The sequence below is a fragment of the Oryctolagus cuniculus genome, chromosome 2, assembly GCF_051225735.1.
Source record: "Oryctolagus cuniculus isolate XC-2025 breed Fujian yellow rabbit chromosome 2, ASM5122573v1, whole genome shotgun sequence".
In the NCBI taxonomy this organism is placed as follows: Eukaryota; Metazoa; Chordata; class Mammalia; order Lagomorpha; family Leporidae; genus Oryctolagus; species Oryctolagus cuniculus.
The window spans coordinates 202,706,984-202,728,740 of record NC_142868.1 but is presented as its reverse complement, the minus strand read 5'-3'; the positions used below and the strand labels follow the sequence as shown (position 1 = coordinate 202,728,740).

The 21,757-nt window shown below is 49.0% G+C and overlaps 1 protein-coding gene across 1 annotated transcript in view; it reads left to right on the top strand.

Moving 5' to 3' along the window:
• DCDC2C (doublecortin domain containing 2C) overlaps positions 1–21,757 on the top strand; it is a 141,973-nt gene that overhangs the window by 4,316 nt on the left and 115,900 nt on the right. Inside the window, 2 exon segments of the mRNA XM_089327089.1 lie at positions 967–1,018; positions 18,210–18,286. Of these exon segments, the coding sequence (XP_089183215.1) occupies positions 967–1,018; positions 18,210–18,286 (129 nt within the window).

Here is a 21,757-nt window from a genome sequence, read left to right as displayed (position 1 = left end):
AGTCTCCATCACTCCCTAAGAACGACCCTTGGTAAGTGATGTTGTTTACCAGACTGGTGTTTGTAGGGATGAGAGCTTACAACTCTAGACTCCGTACTCAGTATTTATTTTTCCTTCCACCTATTAACTCTAAGTCAATCTCTGATTATTGCTAAAACCGTCATAAACATAACGATTTCAAGTACTTTTTTTAAAGCAGGAAGATATCTGAACATCAGATACAGTATCAAGGTGTTAGTCATTATCATTCACACCACTGGGTTTGTTTTTGGGGACCATGGAAACCTCTTCAAAGGTCCTCAGGGGTTAAAAACTGTACGTGAGGGGAGCAGGAACGTTTTCATCTGGTGACGCTTTTCCAGTCTGTAGTTTTGGCAAAGTAGGAAGAGTGACGAAGCCCTGGGAGACAGAGGGAGGGGCCGGGGCCGGGAGCTGGGCGAGGAGTGGGGGTTCCTGCTCTGACACCCACCTGCAGCTGGGACACAGGTGCACTCACAATCCTGCTCTTCTGGTGACCTGGTTCCTGGGCACTGAATTAGATGGTCTGCATTTGGCTAGTAAAATGAGGTACGTTCATGTCATTTACGAGACAGTTTGCATGGGGCAATGCCTTTGGCGGCTGGCCTGGAAATGGCCCTCCGTGGCGTGGCTGCTGTGTGTGGGGTGGTTCCAGCACTCACTGCTCCGACCATGTGGCTGCTGTGTGTGGGGTGTGGGGTGGTTCCAGCACTCACTGCCTGACCATGTGGCTGCTGTGTGTGGGGTGTGGGTGGTTCCAGCACTCACTGCTCCGACCATGTGGCTGCTGTGTGTGGGGTGGTTCCAGCACTCACTGCTCTGACCATGTTGGTTTGGTATGTGGGGTTCTGTATGTAGGTGCTGAAAAGGACTCATCTCCAAAGAGGTCTCACCTTTCTGTCTCAGTGTTTACCTTCTCACGAGGTTTTCTTGTTTCTTCTCTTGCAGCTATATTCACATAGTTCCCAGAAAACCTGGAAAGATGCGAAAGTTGAAGGAAGTAAGTGTTCACAGCCAACTGCGCAAGATGAGACAAGTTGGATGATTTGGTAAAGGTGTAATGTCAGTGCTGAATAATGGAAGTTTTACAAGGACGGTGCTTTGGGACGGGGGCTGCTCTGGGCTCAGATCCTCAGCGCGAGCTCACCTTGACTCAAAGCACAAAGCACCTGAGTGACGAGTTAGAACGTTCTGAGACCTGGCTCGGGCGCCGTCCTCTCCAAGGCTCACCGTGCAGTCATTTGTGGAAACGTTCCATGTCCCTTTGGTTTTGGGAGATTTGGGAAGACGGGTGTCAGGAAAAGTTATTTTAAGTCATGCAGCATTGAAGCTGATGACAATGCTAGATTAAAAGGTTTGCGCCAAGTTCTCAACGTTTTTGCAAATCCTTGATAAATATTTAAAAGGTCTGCAGAATGGAACAGTTCATCATTCTGTTTGCAGCATTTGATTCTTAGCAAAAATCAATTTTAGTTTGTTAAGAGACCCACCTTTTTTGGTAAGCCACAAAAATCGCCAAGTTTTCAACAAGAGAGCCTATTGACGTTTAGAATTTGTTACACTTTATTTTTAAAGATGGACTTTTCATTTTGTGGAGACTTAAACACATGGGATGCTTTGCGAGTGTCTGCTTCTCTAAGACATGGCCTGGCTGCTCTTAAGTCTCCTCTTCTATGAAGTGGAGACGATGATCTTGAACTTGGAATATTGCTGCCAGGATTACTTAATCAAGTGGGTGGATGTACCAGCCCCAGGATGGAGGCAGTTTCTCTTCCCCGGCCCTTTAAAGTTGGGCTCCTGTGTGTCCTGTGCCGCCATGCCGTGTCCCAGTGGAGGGTGATGTGGGAGCCCTGGCATCGCGCACGAGCTCCAGCCAACACACACCCTCCAGCCAACACACACCCTCCACAGCTTCCCTCTGTTCTACAGCAGGGCGGCGAGCCACGGCAGATTTGTCCTTTACTCGTCTGAAGTTGTAGCTTGCTAAGGCAGAAGGGCAAGTTTTCGGCTTGCAGCTGTGCAGTCATTGGATTCCAGGGCTACCTTAGGAGGGGAGGGGCAGTGGTCTTGGTCCATCTGTGTTTACCCCTCTTCCCGCAGGGCTGTGGTGGAGTTAACTGACAATTCTGAACATCATCTCTTGAGTGCATTTGTTAGAGTTTGAATCTCTGTTTATTTTTTGCATATTTGGTGATTTAAATGAGATATAATTAAAAGGTTATACTTGGGGCCGTCGCTGTGGTGCAGTGGGTTAACGCCCTGGCCTGAAGCATCAGCATCCCATATGGTCCACTTCGATAGTTCTCTGCTATGGCCTGGGAAAGCAGTGGAAGATGGCCCAAGTCACTGGACCCCTGCACCCGCGTGGGAGACTCAGAAGAAGCTCCTGGCTCCTGGATTCAGATCGGCACAGTTCCGGCTGTTGTGGAGAGTGAACCATTGGATGGAGGACCTCTCTCTCTTTCTCTGCCTTTCCTCTCTCTGTGTAACTCTGACTTTCAAATAAATAAATATTTAAAAAAATAAAAGGTTATACTTTAGGACAGGGAGGGAACTTGCAGATCATTTTGTCAACACCACTTACCTTCTCCTAGAGGAAGCTCTGAGTCTGGAAAGACTCAGAGATGTGCCCAGTGATAAACATGCCTGCGAGAATTCACTCCCCTCTTGCCGTGAGCCTGGCACTCTGCCAGTCCGTGCCAGGCTGCTGTACACCCACACTGGGAGGCCACACTTGCCCGAATGAGTGTTGGGCTTTTCCTTTTGGAACTCCCAATTTGTTCATTTCAAAAACCTGATTTACACAAAGAGTTCTTATTGAGAAGTGTTTAGAAATTCATCCACAATCCTGCCTCCCACGGATGCCCACTACTGCATTCATCTTGCCCATTTTCAGTTGTGAGCGAACTCACACAAATACCATATATAGGCACATCACTTATGAAGACAGAATCCCCCTCATCTGTCTTTATGTGTGCAGTGTGATGGCCACTTCCTCGCACAGTGAGAGTCCCTCAGCATGGTTTCCTGCCCGAGAACTTCCTGCATGGAGCTGATCACAGCTACTGACCCGACCCTCATCAGCAAACCTTTAATTCATTTTCACTATTGTCTTATTTAAATTTGTTTATTTTTTGATTAACATGTAACACTTGGACATTTTTGTGGGTACAGGGCAATATTTCTACATATATGTGCAGTGTAAACTGATCAAATCAGGTAATTAGTGTTTTCGTTTCCATACCTTTGTGTTGGAGCCTATCAGCTCCTCCCTTGTAGCTCCTCCCACAGGTATGATCCATTACTGTGAACCGTGGCTGCCCCACTGTGCTGGGGAATGCTGAGCTTATGCCTTCTGTCTGAATGTTTAGGTACTTGTCATCCACTCTCCCTCTTCTCCCCTCCCAGCCTTCCAGCCTCTGGTTATCACTACTCTAAGTTCAGATGAACATCTTTTTTTTTTTTTTTAATAATTATTTATGTATTTGAAAGGAAGAGTTACAGAGAAGCAGATGCAGAGAGAGAGAGGAAAGAGTTATCTTCCATCCACTGGTTCACTCCTCGAATGGCTGCAATGCTGGAGCTGGGCTGATCGGAAGCCAGGAGCCAGGAGCTTCTTCCGGGTCTCCCATGCAGGTGCAGGGGCCCAAGCACTTAGGCCATCTTCTACTGCTTTCCCAGGCAATAGCAGAGAGCGGGATGGGAAGTAGACAAGCTAGATCTCGAACTGGTGCCCATATGGGATGCGGGCACTGCAGGTGGTGGCTTTACCCACTACACCACAGTGCCGCCCCCAGATGGACATTTTTTAACTTCAACATGTGAGACACAGAATGCATGGTGTTTGTCTTTCCATGTCTGGTTTCCTTCACTTAATCATGAAGCTGTGGAGAATGTAAGTCCATGAAATCATTCGGTCTGGCCCTGCCAAGGCAACTGCAGGCAGGACTCTAAATTCAGTAAATCTGTATCAGTCTAATTTTTAAGTTGACAGTTATGCATGGCTCACATTAAATATCCAAATGGCTCTTGGCAGAAAAAATATTCCCCACCCCAGAATGTAATGACCTTCAGTTCCATCTGTTTTAAATTCTTTTTCGTGGCTGAGTAATATTCCATTGTGTATTTATACCGCCCTTTCTTTGTCTGTTTATCTGTTGGTGGATACCTACCTTGAATCCATATCTTGGCCACGGTGAATAGAGCGCCATCGGAATGCAGGTGTCTGGATGTGCTGATTTCATTTCCTTTCAGTCCATTCTCAGGAGTGATATAACTGGGCCGTATGGTACATCTATTTTTAGTTTTTTTTAATGAAATTCCAGAGTTTTCTATAGTGACTGTATTAATCTGTGTTCCCATCAACATTGTATAAATCTTTTTGTCTTGTTATTAATAACTATTCTAATGCTATCTCACTATAGCTTTGATTTGCATTTCCCTGATGGCTAGCACTTTTCATATTTTGATTATATTATATACATATATTTGTTGGTGTATATGTTTCTTTTGAGAAATATTTGTTCCTTGTTTGTTTGTTGTCTTGCCTAAGTATTCTTTCCTCCTTTATTTAATTATTTATTTATTTTTCAAAAGATTTATTTATTTATTTGAAAGGCAGAATTACAGAGAAGAAAGAGAGGTGGAGAGAAAGAGAGAGATCTTTCATCTGCTGGTTCACTCCCCAAATGGCTGCAATGGCTGGAGCTGTGCCAATCTGAAGCTAGGAGCCAGGAGCTTCTTCCGGGTCTTCTACATGGGTGCAGGGGCCCAAGGACTTGAGTCATCTTCTGTTGGTTTCCCAGGCCATAGCAGAGAGCTGGATCAGAAGTGGAGCAGCTAGGACTTGAACCAGTGTCCATATGGGATGCCAGTACTGCAGGCAGCTTTACCTGTTACACCACAGTGCCGCCCCCCTTATTTATTTTTAAGATTTATTTATTTATTTGAAAGGCAAATATATATATATATGTGTGTGTGTGTGTGTATATATATAGAGAGAGAGAGAGAGAGAGACACACACACACACACACACAAATGCAGAGAGAGCAGAGAGCAAGCTCTTCCATCCCCTGGATCACTTCCCAAATGGCCGCAACAGCCGGGGCTGTGCCAGGCTGAGGTCAGGAGCCAGGAGATTCTAATGAGTCTCCCATGTGGGTGCAGGGGACCAGGCACTTGGGCATCTTCCACTGCTTTTCCCAGCTCATTGGCAGGGAGCTGGATTGTAAGTGGAGCAGATGGGACTTGAACAGGTGCCCCTATGGGTGCTGGCACTGCAGGCCTAACCTTCAAACCCACAATGCTGGCACCTAAATACTCCTCTAAATTTTTTTTATTTACTTTTATTTATTTGAAAAGCAGAGAGACAGACACACAGGGATTTTTCATCTGCTGGTTTACTTCTCAAATGCCCATAAAAGCCAAGTCTAGACCAGGCTGAAGCAGGAGCCTGGGATTGAATCTAGGTCTCCCATGTGGGTGACAGGGACCCAAATACTTGAGCCATCGCTTGCTGCCTTCCAGGTGCACATTGGTAGGAAGCTGGAATTAGGAGCAAAGCTGAGACTGCCACTCAGGCATTCACTCTATTATGGGAGGTGGCACCCAAACAACATGTTAGCTGCTGGGCCAAACACCTGCCCCTACCCACTTCCTAACTGAATTGTTTGCATTTTTGCTGTTGGCTTTTTTTTGAGTTTCTCATATGCTTGGATATAGATCTTCTGTCAGCTGCATAGTTTGCAACTATTTTCTCCCATTCTGTTGGTTGTCTCTTCACTCTATTGATGATTTCCTTTGCAGAAGCTTCTTTTTTATTTTTTATTTATTTTTAATTTTTTGACAGGCAGAGTGGACAGTAAGAGAGAGAGACAGAGAGAAAGGTCTTCCTTTTGCAGTTGGTTCACCCTCCAATGGCCACCGTGGCCGGCACTCTGCAGCCGGCGCACCATGCTGATCTGAAGCCAGGAGCCAGGTGCTTCTCCTGGTCTCCCATGGGGTGCAGGGCCCAAGCACCTGGGCCATCCTCCACTGCACTCCCGGGCCACAGCAGAGAGCTGGCCTGGAAGAGGGGCAACCGGGACAGAATCCGGCGCCCCGACCGGGACTAGAACCCATGTGCCGGCTCCGCAAGGTGGAGGATTAGCCTAGTGAGCCGCAGTGCCGGCCCTGCAGAAGCTTCTTTAGTTTGGTATAATTTATTTGACTATTTTTGCTTTTGTTCTCTGTGCTTTTGGGGTTTATCAAAAAAATCAATGCCCATACTGATATCCTAAAGTGATCACAAGCCACCAAGGAAATGCAAATCAAAACTACAATGAGATATCACCTACCCCTGTCAGAATGGCTATTATCTGTGGGGAGCAACTGAGACTAGACTAAATTACTGGAACTAGGACTAATTCTATGCATCTGATCTCCCACAATATGGTGCTGAGAGAGAGCAAACAACTTCTACGCAGCTGCCTCACCAATTTGACTGATAAACTGCAGGAGCTGATCCTGCTCCTGATTGGAGGAGAGCAGCGTGCTCGGCATGTGGGTAGCAGAGCATGGATTGGTGGAAGAGGACTATAAAGGAGGAGAGAGCCAACATGCACCGGGGAATATCTGAGCAACCCCTGAGAGAGCCGGCCGGCAGTGTGCCGCTCCTCTGCGGAAGCAGGGAAAGCGGTGGGGGTGCCGCCCCTCCGCGGGGGCGGGGCGGGGGGGGCGGCAGCTAACCCGAGTAGAGCCGGGGAAAGAGAACAGCGCAGGGTTCAGCTGGCAGCAAACCCGGGAAGGGCCGGGCAAAGAGAACAGCGCAGGGTCTAGTGTCGTTCCTCCGTGAGAGGGGGAGTGACAATTATCAAAAAGAGAATAAAAAATTTTGGCAAGAAAGTGCAGAAAGGGGAACTCTCTCTTGAAAGATTTATTTGAAAGGCAGAGTTACAAAGAGAGAGAGAGAGAAGTCTTCCATCTGCTGGTTCACTCCCCAGGTGGCTGCCATATCAAGGCCTGGCCCAGGCTGAAGCCAGGAGCCAGGCTGTTCTTCCAGGTCTCCCAAGTGGGTACAGGGGCTCAAGCGCTTAGGTCATCCTTCTCCAGGCAGGCACATTAGCAGGGAGCTGGATCAGAAGTGGGCAGCCAGGACTCAAGCTGGTGCCCACACCGTATGCTATTATTGCTCGTGGCACCTTACCTGCAGCACAACTCAGCCCAGGTCTTTTTCTCTTTCTTGTTCTTACTCTCTCTTTCTCTTTCTTTCTGTCTTCCTCTCTCTCTTTCTCTCCCCCTCCCTGTCTGCCACTCTGCCTTACTCGAGGTTGGGTGGTGGGAGGGATAAAAGGAATTTGGATAAAAAGGGAATCTGGATGGAATTCACTGTGTTACTAATAGGGGATGTGCAGTGAGGGGTATATCAGAACTATTTGTATTACTACCTCACAGTTTTCATTTTGTAAATTTGAGACTATTCTGAAATAAAACATTAAAAATGTTTCTTTTATGTTCTCCTCTAGTAGTTGTAAGTTTCAAGCCTTGCATTTAGATCTTTGATCCATGCTGAGTTTTTTTGAATGGGGCAAGAGGTGAGAGGGAGAAGGCAAGCTTCAGTCTTACACGTGCATATCTGGTTCCCCAGCACCGTTTATTGAAGAGCCTGTCTTTTCCTAAATGTGTGTTTTGGCTCATTTATTGAGAACCAGTTGGCTGTAGGTGCATTGATTCACTTCTGGGATCTCTGTTTTGTTTCAGTGTTCTGTCTGTCTGTTTTTATGTCAGTACCATGCTGTTTTGGTTATTATAGCTCTGTAGTGTGTCTTAAAATCAGGCACTGTGTTATGTTGGGCTTGTTCTTTTTGCCCAAGATCGCTTTGGCAATTTTGGATGATTTGTGGTTCCGTACTAGTTTAGGATTGGTTTTTTTTTTTTAGTTCTGTGAAGAATGTCACTGGTATTTTGATGGGGAATGTGTTGAATCTGAAAATTATTTTAGGTAGTCTTGGCATTTTGACAATGCTAGTTTTTGTAATCCGTGAACTTCTTTCTTAGTATTTTGTAATTTTCATTGTCAAGGTCTTTCATATTTTAGTTAAATTTATTCCAAGGTATTTTCCTTTCTTGATAGTTATTGTGAGTGTGATTGTTCTTAAAATTTTTTTCTCAGCAAATTCATTCTTGGTGCATAAAAATACTAGTGATTTGTATATGCTGATTTTTAATCCTGCAACTTCACTGAATTTGTTTCAGTTCTAATATTACTTCAGTGGGTCTTAAGGTTTATTATTAATATAGAGAATCATATAATATACAAACAGGAATACTTTGTCTTCCTTCTTTCCTATTTGTATACCTTTTATTTCTTTCTTTTGCACAATTGCTTTGGCTGAAACTTGCAGTACAATACTGAGTAAGAACAGCAGGAGTGGATATCTTCTCTGGTTCCAGATCTTAGAGGAAATGCATTTAGCGTCTCTCCACTCAGTGTGAGGTTGGCTGTGGGTCTGTCACATGCTGCCTTTGTTATGTTGATGTATGGTCCTTCTATACCTAATTTATTTAAGTTTTTTTTTTTGTTTATCATGAATGGGCATGAATTTTATGGAAAGCTTTATCTGCATTTTTGAGAGGATCATGTGGTTCTCATCCTTCATTCCTTGATGTGATATGTTTATTGATTTGTACGTGTCGAACCATCCCTGCACCCCTGAGGAAAATCCCATGTGATTGTGGTGAATGATCTTTTCTGTCCACTGCGTTAATAAGTGATGTAGTGGGATCCCTGTAGTGACATACTTGCTCACATTCATGACTGTTTATATAGGGAAGAGGAATTACATGACAATTTTAATACTTTTAATATTTACTTCTGGATTGGACCTTTGAAAGTTTCTACAAATTCTGCTGTTTCTGCCCATCTGTGAGTTGTTCATGACTGCCCACTGGGACAGTGAGGACTGAGCAGGAAAATGCCATGTGCATGGCCCAGCAGAGCTGGGTCCTCCCCTCTCCTGCCCCTCTTTCTATTGTAAAGGAAGCCACCTCTGCAAAGTGTTTGTGGTTGTGGTTGTTTGATGTGTAAGTTTTTGTCCTGGTGGGCGTGTAGGACTTTCATGGTTATATGACAGGAGGTGTGGCCACCACTGAGGGCTTGGACCAACATACGTGATTTACTCCAAGATGTCTGCTTTGTGCTGGGCAGGATGTGCCTGAGTTTACAATTGGTGTTTTGCTGCCTTACGTGAGGGCATGGAGCCACTCAGGTACAGAATTAAAGGATGTCAGTCACTCTCATTGATATATGTTGAATATTTTTATCCAAAATGCTTGCGATGAGATTAGTTCTGGAATTTGTAATTTTTTTTTCCAGATTTTGGAATGATATAATATATTGGAGGTGAGACCCAAGACTGACCATGGAATCCATCTGTATTTCATGTATACTTTTTTCTTATATCCTGAAGTCTTTCGTACAATATTTTAAATGCTTTGTGCATGAAAGAAAGTTTGCATATCCCAGCTGAAGGGCCTGGGAGGATCTCTCTCTCTCGCTGAGGATGCTGAATAAACTGTGTGCTCTGTGACCTGTCACGTGAAGTCAGGCTTGGAACACCATGTTGGCCCTGAAAAACCTCAGACTTGGGAGCATTTCAGGTTTCAGAGTTTTGGAGTAGGGATGCCGAAAACCCATACTTCTCTCTTTTGTCACCTCTTACTATCGGGTACAGAACATTGTGCTGTGTATGGGATGTCCCCATGATCACAGAGGTGATAAAAGACTTAATGAGATAAAGACTTGTTTTTGTTATTCATCATGTTCTAGAAATAGAAATACTCTGACAAGATGTCAGGTGCTAAATTCTAGAATGCATGGTTTCATCATGAGCCTCCTGTGCCTTTGGTTTCATAAATGACCACCTTCACTTGCTAGAGTTTGTATGTTGCCACATCACATAATACATTTGGAAGTCATTTCAGACAGTGGATGCTTTATCATTATTTGATGTTAATTTTGCACAAGTTTGACATGGAATACATATGGTTTGTATTCTTGTCATAAGATTTATATTTACATCTATGGTCTGCTGTGGGAAAATGGGGAAGTTGCAGTCATGCGAGGTAGAGCAGGTCTTGGTACCTGCCAGTGACAAGATGAGTCGAGAGGCCAGGAGAGGTTACGGGATGTGAGGTTGGGTGGCAGGTTGGTAATGGCTCCAACATGAAGAGTTTCAGAGATGACCCCAGGATTTTCCACTCCTTTCCCAGGGAAAGGCCTGCCACTGCATTTGTACAACCGGACAGTATCAAGTATTTCTTCTGTTTAATCCATAGAACTCGGCTGGTGCCGCGTCTCACTAGGCTAATCCTCCACCTTGCGGCGCCGGCACACTGGGTTCTAGTCCCGGTCGGGGCGCCGGATTCTGTCCCGGTTGCCCCTCTTCCAGGCCAGCTCTCTGCTGTGGCCAGGGAGTGCAGTGGAGGATGGCCCAAGTGCTTGGGCCCTGCACCCCATGGGAGACCAGGAGAAGTACCTGGCTCCTGCCATCAGATCAGCGCGGTGCGCTGGCGGCGGCGGCCATTGGAGGGTGAACCAATGGCAAAGGAAGGCCTTTCTCTCTGTCTCTCTCACTGTCCACTCTGCCTGTCAAAAAAAATCCATAGAACTAAGGACTTGCATGATTTATTTTTGGTCAACATTTGAGCACTTTCTGTAGGGAGTGAGAAGTGCTGTGACCGTTGGGAAGTGAGCTACACAGTGCCTTACACTGTTTTCTATTGCTGTAAGATAATACCAGAGATGAGTGATTTGTATGCAAGTTTGTTTGACTCTCAGATCTGGAGGCTGGGAAGCAGAAAAGCCTGGTGCAAGCATCTCTGGGCCCCAGGGGAGGGCCTTCTTGCTGTATCATGGCACGGTGGCGGCACCCCTTGGTGAGGCAGAGCCGGCACTAGCCCTGTTCTCTCCGCCTCCTCTCACAAGGCTGCTAACACCACCACAGGGCTTCCTTTCACCATCTTACCCAACCTCCCAGCTGAAAGTACCATTAACATGAATTTGGTGATTAAATTTCCGGTACGTAGACTCTGGGGGACATGTTCAAGTCGTAGCACACAGGACAGGCACAAGGCTCTGCCAGGGAAGATGAGGAGGAGTGAGGGGTTAGCCGGATGGGGCAGGTGGTTTCTGTGATGTGAGGGAGGTCTAGGGGTGCTGGCTGCACAACAGCACCAAGAGGGAGACCCTGTCCCTCTGAGCTCCACTTTTTCTAGGGTCAGAGTTGGTTTGAACATTGGAGAAAAGCCAATGAGTCCCAGGTGCCTGGGTCAGGGAGCCATGTGCCTGGGTGTTAGATGCTCCTGGAGTCTTGCTGCATTGAGGCCACGTGCAGTTCTGCTTGCACCATTCCTGCCACTCCCTCAGTGGACAGTCCTCAAGCTATTCATGTACTGGGACTCGAGGACGCTTATAGCAGCTCGTGTGTGTGTGTGTGTGTGTGTGTGTGTGTGTGATTAGAAACACCTGTGGGAATATTCTGACCATTCACTACTACAGGAACAGTTGAACACTTCACAGCGTATCCCATTGTGATTAGGCACAGAGATGTCGACCTGCAGTGGTTCTCTGGACATTGTCAGGATTATATAAAATACCCCTGTGAAGATTTAAACTGGTGCCTGGCATTTAGCAAGAACTCACTAAGAACCAGTAACCCTGTCCAAATCTGAGATCCACGCATGCCTACCAATTTGAAATCAGTGCCAACTGTTTCAAAGGTTAAATGCTGCAAGGTATAAGCGTTTGTCAAGTTCCGAAATCCAGTGTGCAAATGTTTTGCTAAGCTATTTTGCTTCATTTTGTGAAGTGTCAATATGGAATAGAAATACCTATCTTCTGGAAGTTATTTTTTCATAGAATTTCTGTTTTGGCCAAAATATGTTAGTGGAAAAATTGAAGAAGCTTTATAAGATATCTTGATTTAGCATAGAAATTTACTTAAAATTAATTAGAATATGATAATTCACAGTTAACATGGCCTCAGACATGGTTTATAAAATACTTGAATGTAATGAATTTAAAATTAAGTTTCATTGAGCACAGAGACAGGAAAATTAGATCTGAAACAGGCACTCTTGAAATCTTGGCTTTTGTTGACTTTCATGTGGATTTAAGGAGAGAAGAGTCCTTGCTCTCAGAGGATTTCGGTTGCAGCTTTGCGGAGTGCTGGCTTCTGATCTCAAGCTGCATAGACTTAGGCAGATGTGAAAGACAGCTCCAGCTCTCTGCTTCTCAGAACTTATGGGCCCCGTCACTGTATTCTTCCCTGTGAAGGCTGTGCTCAGTCTGCCCTTCTGTGGGTCTGCGTGTGGCTGAGAACAGGGGCCCAGGGGTTAGGCTGTGGTCACCTCCCACTGTCATGAGGAGACAGGTGCAATTTTCGAGAGGAGCTTTCCAGATCCCTCTAGCTACCCATGAATCTAACACAAGGAATATTTCACAGTGGGCTTTCCAGTGGACTGTTTTCCAGTGTTACACATGATGCTCTGCCTTATTGAAAGCTTGAGAAATAGAATTTAACTTTGCTTTGATGACTCAAGGGTTCAAGCACTTGGGCCATCTGCTACTGCCTTCCCAGGCACGTCCCAGAAGGAAGCTGGACCAGAAGTGGAGCAGCCATCCTTCCTTCCCGCCTCTCAACCCATGTCACCCTGTAGGCCTGGCTTCCTCTTCCTGGTGGCAGAAGCTGCTGTCAGTGGCTCCTCCCCATTACCTATCAGCAGTGTCACCATTATGTTTCTTTTTTTTTTTTAAAAAAAGATTTATTTACTTATTTGAAAGAGTTACACAGAGAGAGAAGGAGAGGCAGAGAGAGAGAGAGGGAGGGAGAGGGAGAGGGAGAGGAGGAGGAGGAGAGAGAGAGAGAGGTCTTCCATTCGTTGGTTCACTCTCCCATTGGCTGCAACAGCTGGAGCTGAGCCGATCTGAAGCCAGAAGCCTGGAGCTTCTTTCGGATCTCCCATGCAGGTGCAGGGGCCCAAGGACTTGAGTCATCTTCCATTGGTTTCCCAGGCCATAGCAGAGAGCTGGATTGGAAGTGGAGCAGCTGGGTCTCAAACCGGTGCCCATATGGGATGCCAGCCTGCAGGTGGCGGCTTTACCTGCTACGCCACAGTGCAGGCCCCACCATTATGTTTCAAGTGTGTGATGTGTCACACAGGCAACATTTAACTGATCCAAGTGTAAGCCACATTCCCTTGCATGCTCCCTACCTCTTCTCTTCTTCAGTTCGTCATCCTGTGGTCTTAGGCTTTCTTACCTATTCCTTTCTGGTGATTTCATTCATAGTGGCTGTTATTGGAGTCCGTGCAAAGCATCAGGCCAGGGGCACTGGCTGGTCTTGGAATGGAAGGGTGCTCTCTCCAGGGACACTGGTCAGCTTTGCTGGTGTCTGAACCTGCAGGTTGAAGAAGGGGTTCAGGCTGCTGGGGTGGTGAAGAAGGTGAGGAGCAGAGGGAGAGAAACAGAGGCACAGGGGACCATTGGCAACACAAAATACTGTGGAGAAAACAAAGCCTCTTCCAACACAAAGAAATAAATCACTGAACACAGGTAGGGTTTGAGATGTGAGCATCTGACTCCTGTTACTGTGCAGGCAGAGTGGAGGTGGAAAGCAGGGCTCCTAACGTTAGCAGTGTTGGTGCAACTGTGCTGACCTCGAGAAGCAACTGCTCCGCAAGCCTTGGTCTTCTCATCAGGGAGATGGGACTGCAGGCCCAGGTGATCCAGGGCCCCGCAGCTCCTGGAGCTCCGACTACTCCCTTTGCAGGCCCATCACCCCTCAATTCAGGCCTGTCTTGGACAGAGACATAAGTGACTGAAACAGGGACCTCCCTAGCCAAGGCATATTGTCAGGGGCACTGGGCTGGGGGAGCAGTGACCCCCCACTTCCTTCCTTTCCAAGGTGGGTGGTGGGATGGGGTACAACAGAATCCCATATTTTAGAATCACGATGAAACAGAAAATTGGGCAAGTCATTCATAAAACCCTAAACTTTTTTCTTAAAGGTAAAAGAACTATAGCATTTCCCAAAGGTGGAAAATAAAAAACTCATCATCACCATGTCCCAGAAGGCAAGGAGTCCCTACCCCAAACCCATTATAGTCACACCTGCCTGCTCTACCCCCGGAACCTACAGTGCTACAGGAGGCAGGGCTGCAGAAGGCAATGGGTTTGCCCAGCTGTGCCACGTTTCTGCAGGAAGCGACACAGGGCTGGTGAAGCATGAGTTCTCGTCTGTCCCCTCACGCCTTACCCCATCGCTGCAGAACAGTAACCCAGGGGGACTCTTAGGCAATCTGGGGAGAGAACCTGAGTGCTTCTTTGGCTCATGGTGTCCCCAGAAGAAGCTGGAGTGGCCTTGGGCTGAGCCGGTGCCACCTCTTACAGATGAGATGAGAGCTTTAAAGCCCACTTTCCACAGGCTTCCGTGCCCTGCAGCCGTCTTGTGTCCTTGTGGATGTTTACCTGCTCGGTCTCCTAGCTTGTGCACCTGCTGCTGAGCTGTTCCGCTGAACGTTCTGTCAGCTCACTCTGTACAGTGGGATCCTGGGTAGCCCAGATGAGTGCTGTCTGCTGACCGTGATGTTCTCTGCTGGGTGTGCATTTGTGATGGGATCTTTTCTTGATGCTGGGCTGTCTGGAATCTTTTTTGCTGGATATTTTCTGTGGAAAGGGCACTGAGGGGAGCTGGTGCAGAACCCACAGGTTGGGAGGGCCAGGACTGTGGAGCTGAATAACAGCAAAAAACAAAACAAAACAAAAGAAAAAATCAAAGCAACAGCTGCTGTCAATTGAGTTTCAGCTCATTCAGATCTGCTCAGCAGGTGACAAAATGTTACCTGATATTTTGTTTCTCCTACAGACAACAGCCACGTTATGAGGTGAGTTGTATGCAGCAGTGAATGGCTGGGGGGATGCATGACACCGTGCACGGTTACAGCCAGTGTCAGAGCCAGTGCTGTGCTCGTGGATGACTCAAAACCTAGGCTCCTGAGTGCTGTGCTCTGCTGGAGCAGGTTCCAATATGCGTTCTGCTAACAACTACAATGAAATATGTTTGATGGCTATCATGACCAGGGCTCTTAATGCTGTGTGTTCTTAGGGAGATTAGAGGACCACTCTGATTCTTGGCTACCTGGATATTTGCCTGGCTGGTTTGAATGCACACGAAGTGTTGACTGCACTGCCTAATGCCAGTCAGCATCTGGAAACCATAGTTGGGCCTTGGGTGAACAAGCCTATGGCAGCCCCGAGGATCTTCTGTCGTTGATTCAGCTGTGGTTTCATTCTCTGGGTTAAGGAGGTCTTAGCTGTTAGGCCCTCAGCTCAGGCAGGTGAGTGTGCATGGGACGGTCCTCACCATCAGACAGTAAGGGAAAACCATGTTTGTTCGGTAGTGCCGACGTGGAGTCAGGGGAGAAATCCAGAACTGTGCCTTAAATTGCTGGAGTTATTTAATTAGGCAGTGATATCAGGGTTAATGAATCATTAACACAGCAGAAGAGCAATTAGCTCATTGTTTCTGTGATGTGCAGTTGAGCAGAAAGCTGTGTCTGTGTCTTGGGGGCTGCGTCTCAGTGGAACTGTGCAGACAGCGATTTCTGTTGCTTTCCGGCTTGGTCTATAAATATTCATGGCATTGATTTCCTCACTATTAGTATGCAGGTGTATATACTGTAAAGAATTTGTTTGAGAGGCAGAGAGCCAGGGAGAGAATGTACTCCCATTTGCTGGTTCACTCCCTACATGCCCACAGTAGCTGGGGTGGTGGCCAGGAGCCAAGAATTCCATCTAAGTATCCCATGTGGGTGGAAGAGACCCCAGTACTTGAGCTGTAACCTGCTGCCTCACAGGGTCTGCACTAGCAGGAAGCCGGAATCAGGAGCCAGAGACAGGGATCTAACACAAGTCTGATTTTTTTTTAAGATTTATTTGTTTGAAAGAATTAGAGAGAGGGACACACACACACACACACACACACACAGAGAGAGAGAGAGAGAGAGAGAGAGAGAGAGAGAGAGAAAGGCCTTCCATCTACTGGTTCTTTCCCCAGATGTTCACAAGGGCTGGGGCTGGGCTAGATCCAAGCCATAAGCCAGGAGTGCCAGCCAGGGCTCCCCTGTGGGTGGTAGGGGCCCAAGTACTTGGGCCATCTTCTGCTGCTTTTCCAAGGCCATTAGCAGGGAGCTGGGGGGGGAGTGGAACACGCGGGACAGGAACTGTGACCATATAGGATGCCAGCATTGCAGGTGGAACTTTACCCATTATGCCACAATGCTGACCCTGTGGGAATCTTAACTGCTAGGTCAACTGCACCCCTCCCCTCCTTAAAACCTGGTTCTCTGGGAAACACAAGTATCAGTCTTTTCTTACTCTGCCAGAGGTGTATGCAGCTTGCTCCTATGTCACTGTGAGCCCATAGAACACAGGTGGTGTTGGTCTTGGTGTAGGATCTGTGGGTAACTTTCTACTCAAACTGGGTGATTCAACACAGCCCCTGGTATTAATGGGTTGGTGGCTCTTGTGTGGAAGCTGGGCGGGGCGGGGGGTGGCAGGGTCTGAGAGCAGAAGGGACCAGGGGGCAGGGCAGGCTCTGGGAGGACCCCGGGGAGCAGAGTCTGCACGGGGTGGTGGTGGCTGTTGGAGGGGGTGCAGGAAGCAGCAGGCCCGGGAGAGCAGAGGTGTTGCAAGCAGAGCCAGAGAGTGAATGATGGCTTTGTGGCCACACTGAGTGCCAGTGGGTTGTGGACTGGAGGCCCCAGGGGGAGGGTCTGCAGAATGGAAGTGTCATGTGTGGAAGGAGCTCGTCACAGGGGCCAGGCCTACCTCTGTGGTGGTGAGGACGAGTGGGCACCTGACATGTTTCTGCTGAGAGTACATCTTGCAGGTGTGAGGGCAGCAGTGGAAAGGAAGCTGGACATGGGTCCTACTTAGGGCCGACAGGGAGACCACTGGTGTCAGATGAGAGGGGCAGGGAGCCTGCAGGGTGGAAGCGGGGCAGCTCCGAGCCCCCTTGCTGTACAGCCGAGGCCCAGGTCTGCTGGCTCCTTGAGAAAAGGCCAAGCCTGGCTGGGTGCGTGCCTGGGGAGACATGGCGTGGGAGGCCTGTGTGCAAGTCAGCAGGCAGCAGCAGGGGTCTGGACTTTGCTCTGTGGCCGGTGGGAGCTGCCACTCACGGCCATCAGGGTGGCAAAGGCGTCTGTGGGAGGGGAGTGTGGAGTGAGGCCCCGACAAGGAATGTCTCCGTCGTCCAGGTGAGACCGGGGAGGATTTGCAGCAGGCAGGCATGACAGAGCAGGTGGAGCAGAGCAACCAGGTGGGACCTGGGGGACTGCAAGGGAGGGTCGAGAAGGGAGGAGAGGAAGGAGCCGATGCTGTTGGGCCTAGCGGACTGGGGGGACTGGGATCAAACACGGAGAGCAGCAACTTTTCAGCGTGGCCATGGTTGGAGCACTGGAGGGACCTCCTTGCACAAGTTTCAGGACTGTGTGTGGGGCAGCGTGGGGGCCGTCAGCTTCTCCAGAACCTTCCCTCCGCTGCTTTCTGCACAGTCTGCGCCTGCGGGTGGTGAGCGTGGGGGAGTGTGCTGTTCTGTCAGGTCTCAGGAGTTCTTAGTGTCTCAACCCTGGTGAACCTGAGGTTGAAGCTGTAACCAGACCGTGGCTGTCAGCTCTGCCTCTCAGGCTGCAGTCACAGGGAAGGGGATCACGCCTGCTGGCCGGGACATTCTGGCTTAAAGCTCATGGTCTGAAATCAGAGTCCACCCTGTCCATTCTCGGGAGGGCAGAATTTGGCCTGCACAGAGCCTGTGGCAGTGGACTGCTGACTTGTGCTTGCTGCAGGAATGCTGGGCCCAGCCCGGGAGTGCACTGCCTGCCTTCCAAGTGGGGCTTTTGTCTGTCCCGTGGCTGCCTGACACTCTGCTCTTTCACATCTGAGTTTTTCTGTGACAGGAACATACAGCCTCCAGCCCTCTCGGCCACCAGCACACCCCTCTCTGTGACCCTACTGGGCCCTGCCCTGTGTCCTTTAGACAAGGGGACCCCCCTCCAGCCTTGATGATGTTTTGGGGTTGGTGCTGTGTGTGCTGTTGATCTTCAACAAGGCTTTGTGGATTTGAACTGCATCTGAGGCTTATTTCTTCTTTCAGATCAAGCCAGTGGTACATTGTGATATAAATGTGCCTTCCAGGTGGCAAACATATCATCGGATATCCAGACATATCAAGTAAGTACAGCATTACGGGTGAAAAGTAACAGTTGTGAGAATTTCTTGAAAGTGAACACTCTCTGTCCCAATAAGCTCACCTTAAACCTTTTCTTTCTCTCCTCACTTCCCACTTCTTCCTCTCCCTCTCCCTCTCTCCCTCCCTGTCTCTGTCTCTGTCTCTCTCCCTGGTTAATTCTTCTCCTAGCTACATGCCTCTCCTGGATTCAGCCTTTCAGGTGCTGTGTGTTCTTTCTTTTCTTGGACCGTGACTTGGGAAAGGAGGTCCGGCTACCACACTGTCGTCCACAGAGCCATTTTCCCAGGGTTGAAAAAGCAAGGACATCAGGCACCTGAGTTTTGGGCAAAGTGTTCTGTTTTATGTTTTTATCCAGCAGTGCGGTTGCTGCATGTTGGTGTTCCCAAGTGTTTCCCACCAGGAGCCTGGGCTCTCTGAAGGCTCTTCAGGGTGACGCACAGCCTAATCCTGGCCTCAGGGACAGACGCCCCCCCGCCCCTGCCCCGAGCCCTGGGTCCTTGGTGGTGCTGGTACAGTGGGAGGCATCCAGGCTGACTGGCACGGGTGAGGGGTGGGTTTGTTTGTCTTGAGGTTGCAGGAAGAGAAGACACTTGTCTCAAGGAAGCCTTGGTTCAGGTCCTAGCTCCTCTCCGTGTCAGGCTGTGACCTTCCCATGCTCCCTCGCTCTGTACTTGTTTCCTTGTCTGTCACAGGACTGTGTGTCAGCCACAGGACTGAACACCCACCCTGCAAAGCTGTGAGGGGCGCTTGCTCTGGCCGTGTTTGCAGGAAGTCCCGCCCAGTGGTCAATGCTTGCCGGGTCTTCCCCTGCATCCTTCTTTCAGGCAGGTGCCTTAATATGTCAGTGACTGAAATTCCCCTTTGCCGTGGTCTGCTCCAAGTGGGAAACGTTTCTGTGAGCTTCCACAGGATCACGCGCTCTGAGAACCACAGGGACACTGGGGCTGGCATCCAGCCCCAGCCTTTGTCAGCAGTAGTCACTTCTGCCCCTTCCTTCCTCCTCCTGGGGGGAGCAGGGCTGGATCCCTGCTTGACTAGCAGACCCGAGACTGGGGCGTGAGAAGATTAAGGAAGCACCCCAGCCCGTCAGCCAGAGGCATCTGGGAGCCCTGTGGGTGTTTTTTTCAAACACTTTGCCTCAAGTTTCTGTCGGGAGCCACCTACATGAGCAGGGTCTGTCCTGGGGCCTGCAGCAAGGTGAGAGCTGATGTGAAACACGAAAAGGCACGGAACTTCTCAGTTTTGCAAGTGACACCTTTCTTAGGAGGCTCCAGTTTACTGGTTCGAGGGCAAAGACTGTCCCTTGAGCCACATTTTCTGGGCAGGTCCGAGACAGCAGGGCTGCTCATCCACTGGGCAGACAGTTTCTCCAGTTGTAAACCGTTTGTTCCTGCACGGAGTGGCCCAGCCTCTATTTTGGTGCTGCAAGTTCCACTAGATGGACCCAAATATCCACGTAAATGCAGCGCCCTTCCACCGAGAAAAGAGCTGAGCGGCTTTGCTTGGAGACCTCGTAACTAACAGAAGCACACACACAACACTGACGCGGCTTTCAGAGCTGGACTATCCAAGAGCCAACGGGGCTCCCAGCCTGCTTTGTGCACAGAAGAGCCCGGCCTGGGGAGCGAGGGCTGCACGGAGCTTGTGCCTGCACAGAGGCGGGAACCTTCACAGCACCTTCCACGGGGAGGGGCACAGGTGCTTGAGAGACTCTGCTCCCCCGGGAATAGATTCTCATATTCTCTCTCTCTCTCTCTTTTTTTTTTGGACAGGCAGAGTTAGACAGTGTGAGAGAGAGAGACAGAAAGGTCTTCCTTCCGTTGGTTCACCCCCAAAATGGCCGCTATGGCCGGCGTGCTGATCCAAAGCCAGGAGCCAGGTGCTTCCTCCTGGTCTCCCATGTAGGTGCAGGGCCCAAGCACTTGGGCCATCCTCCACTGCACTCCTGGGCCACAGCAGAGAGCTGGACTGGAAGAGGAGCAACTGGGACAGAATCCAGCACCCCAACCAGGACTAGAACCCAGGGTGCTGGCGCCGCAAGTCTGAGGATTAGCCTAATGAGCCACGGCGCCGGCCTCCCCAGGGAATAGAGACACCTGTGGGTGGATGTGCTGTGAGAGGGAGGTTGGCCATCCTCAGAGGTCCTCTGGCAGCAGTGTCCACAGTCATGCAGGCATTTACCAGGGGGATGGGAAAGAGCAGGTGCTGCAGGAGTCCCCCGGTGACATGGAATTTGGGTCCCCCAGTTCATGACAGTTCCTTAGTGGATTCCTCAGGGTGGTAGGACTAGGGAAGAAGAGCACAGAGCTTTAAGAGGTTGCATAGTTGTATGAGTTTGAGGAGACAGGTCATGAGCCAAAGCCCTCCCACCGCTGTTGATGTGAGTGGTGCAGGGAGGGAGGCAGGGGGCGAGGTGCTGGTGAGGGTAGAAGGTGTTGCCCCAGAACCATTAAGAAATGAAGGGGGTGCACCTCCATATGCAGGATGCTGTCTCCTTGTGGACACAGGGGCAGTGGAGGGCACAGGGCATTTACTTCATGGGGAGCAGCCAATGGGCTTCTAATGGGAGGAGATGTGGCTTCTTCCTTCCTCTTAGGACTGGGCAGTGGCTGCCCAGTGCCCAGAAAACGACAGCCCACCATTTTGGGCCTTGCCGTGAGTTAAATTATTTTTGCTCTGCTGATTATTTTAATTGAGGCATTTAATTGAGGTATTGAGGCTGGCGCCGTGGCTCACTAGGCTAATCCTCTGACTGTGGCGCTGGCACACCGGGTTCTAGTCCTGGTCGGGGCGGCAGATTCTGTCCCGGTTGCTCCTCTTCCAGTCTCGCTCTCTGCTGTGGCCAGGGAGTGCAGTGGAGGATGGCCCGAGTGCTTAGGCCCTGCACCCCATGGGAGACCAGGAGAAGCACCTGGCTCCTGGCTTTGGATCAGCGCAGCGTGCTGGCCATAGTGGCTATTTGAGGAGTGAACCAATGAAAAAAGTTCTCTCTGTCTCTCTCACTATCTAACTCTGCCTGTCCAAAAAAATATTTTAATTGAGGTATTGTAACCTCTGTTTTGTGTTGTGTGTGGCGATTCCCACAGTTCTGCAGTTCTCATTGAGGACTGGCACAGACTGGTATTTACCCCACTCAATTTCTTCCATGTGGCTTTAAATTCTTAGTTTTGAAAATCCCAATGAGAACAACAGTTATAACATTTCACTTTAAAAATGTATCTTTTTTTTTTAACTCCTCTCAAATTTAAATTCCCATGAACTCTGCTTTCCTATGAAGCAGATAAGAACAACGATGCTTAATCTGGTGTCGTAAGTAGGGGAGCTAAGACCCAGACTGAGGCCATTCATCTGATGCACATTCTTGTGTCACCGTCTGACCCACCCACACCACCACTGTCCAGTCTCTGCTGGGTGTTGGCAGGCCCTGGCCTGGGACTCAGAAATGTGTTTGT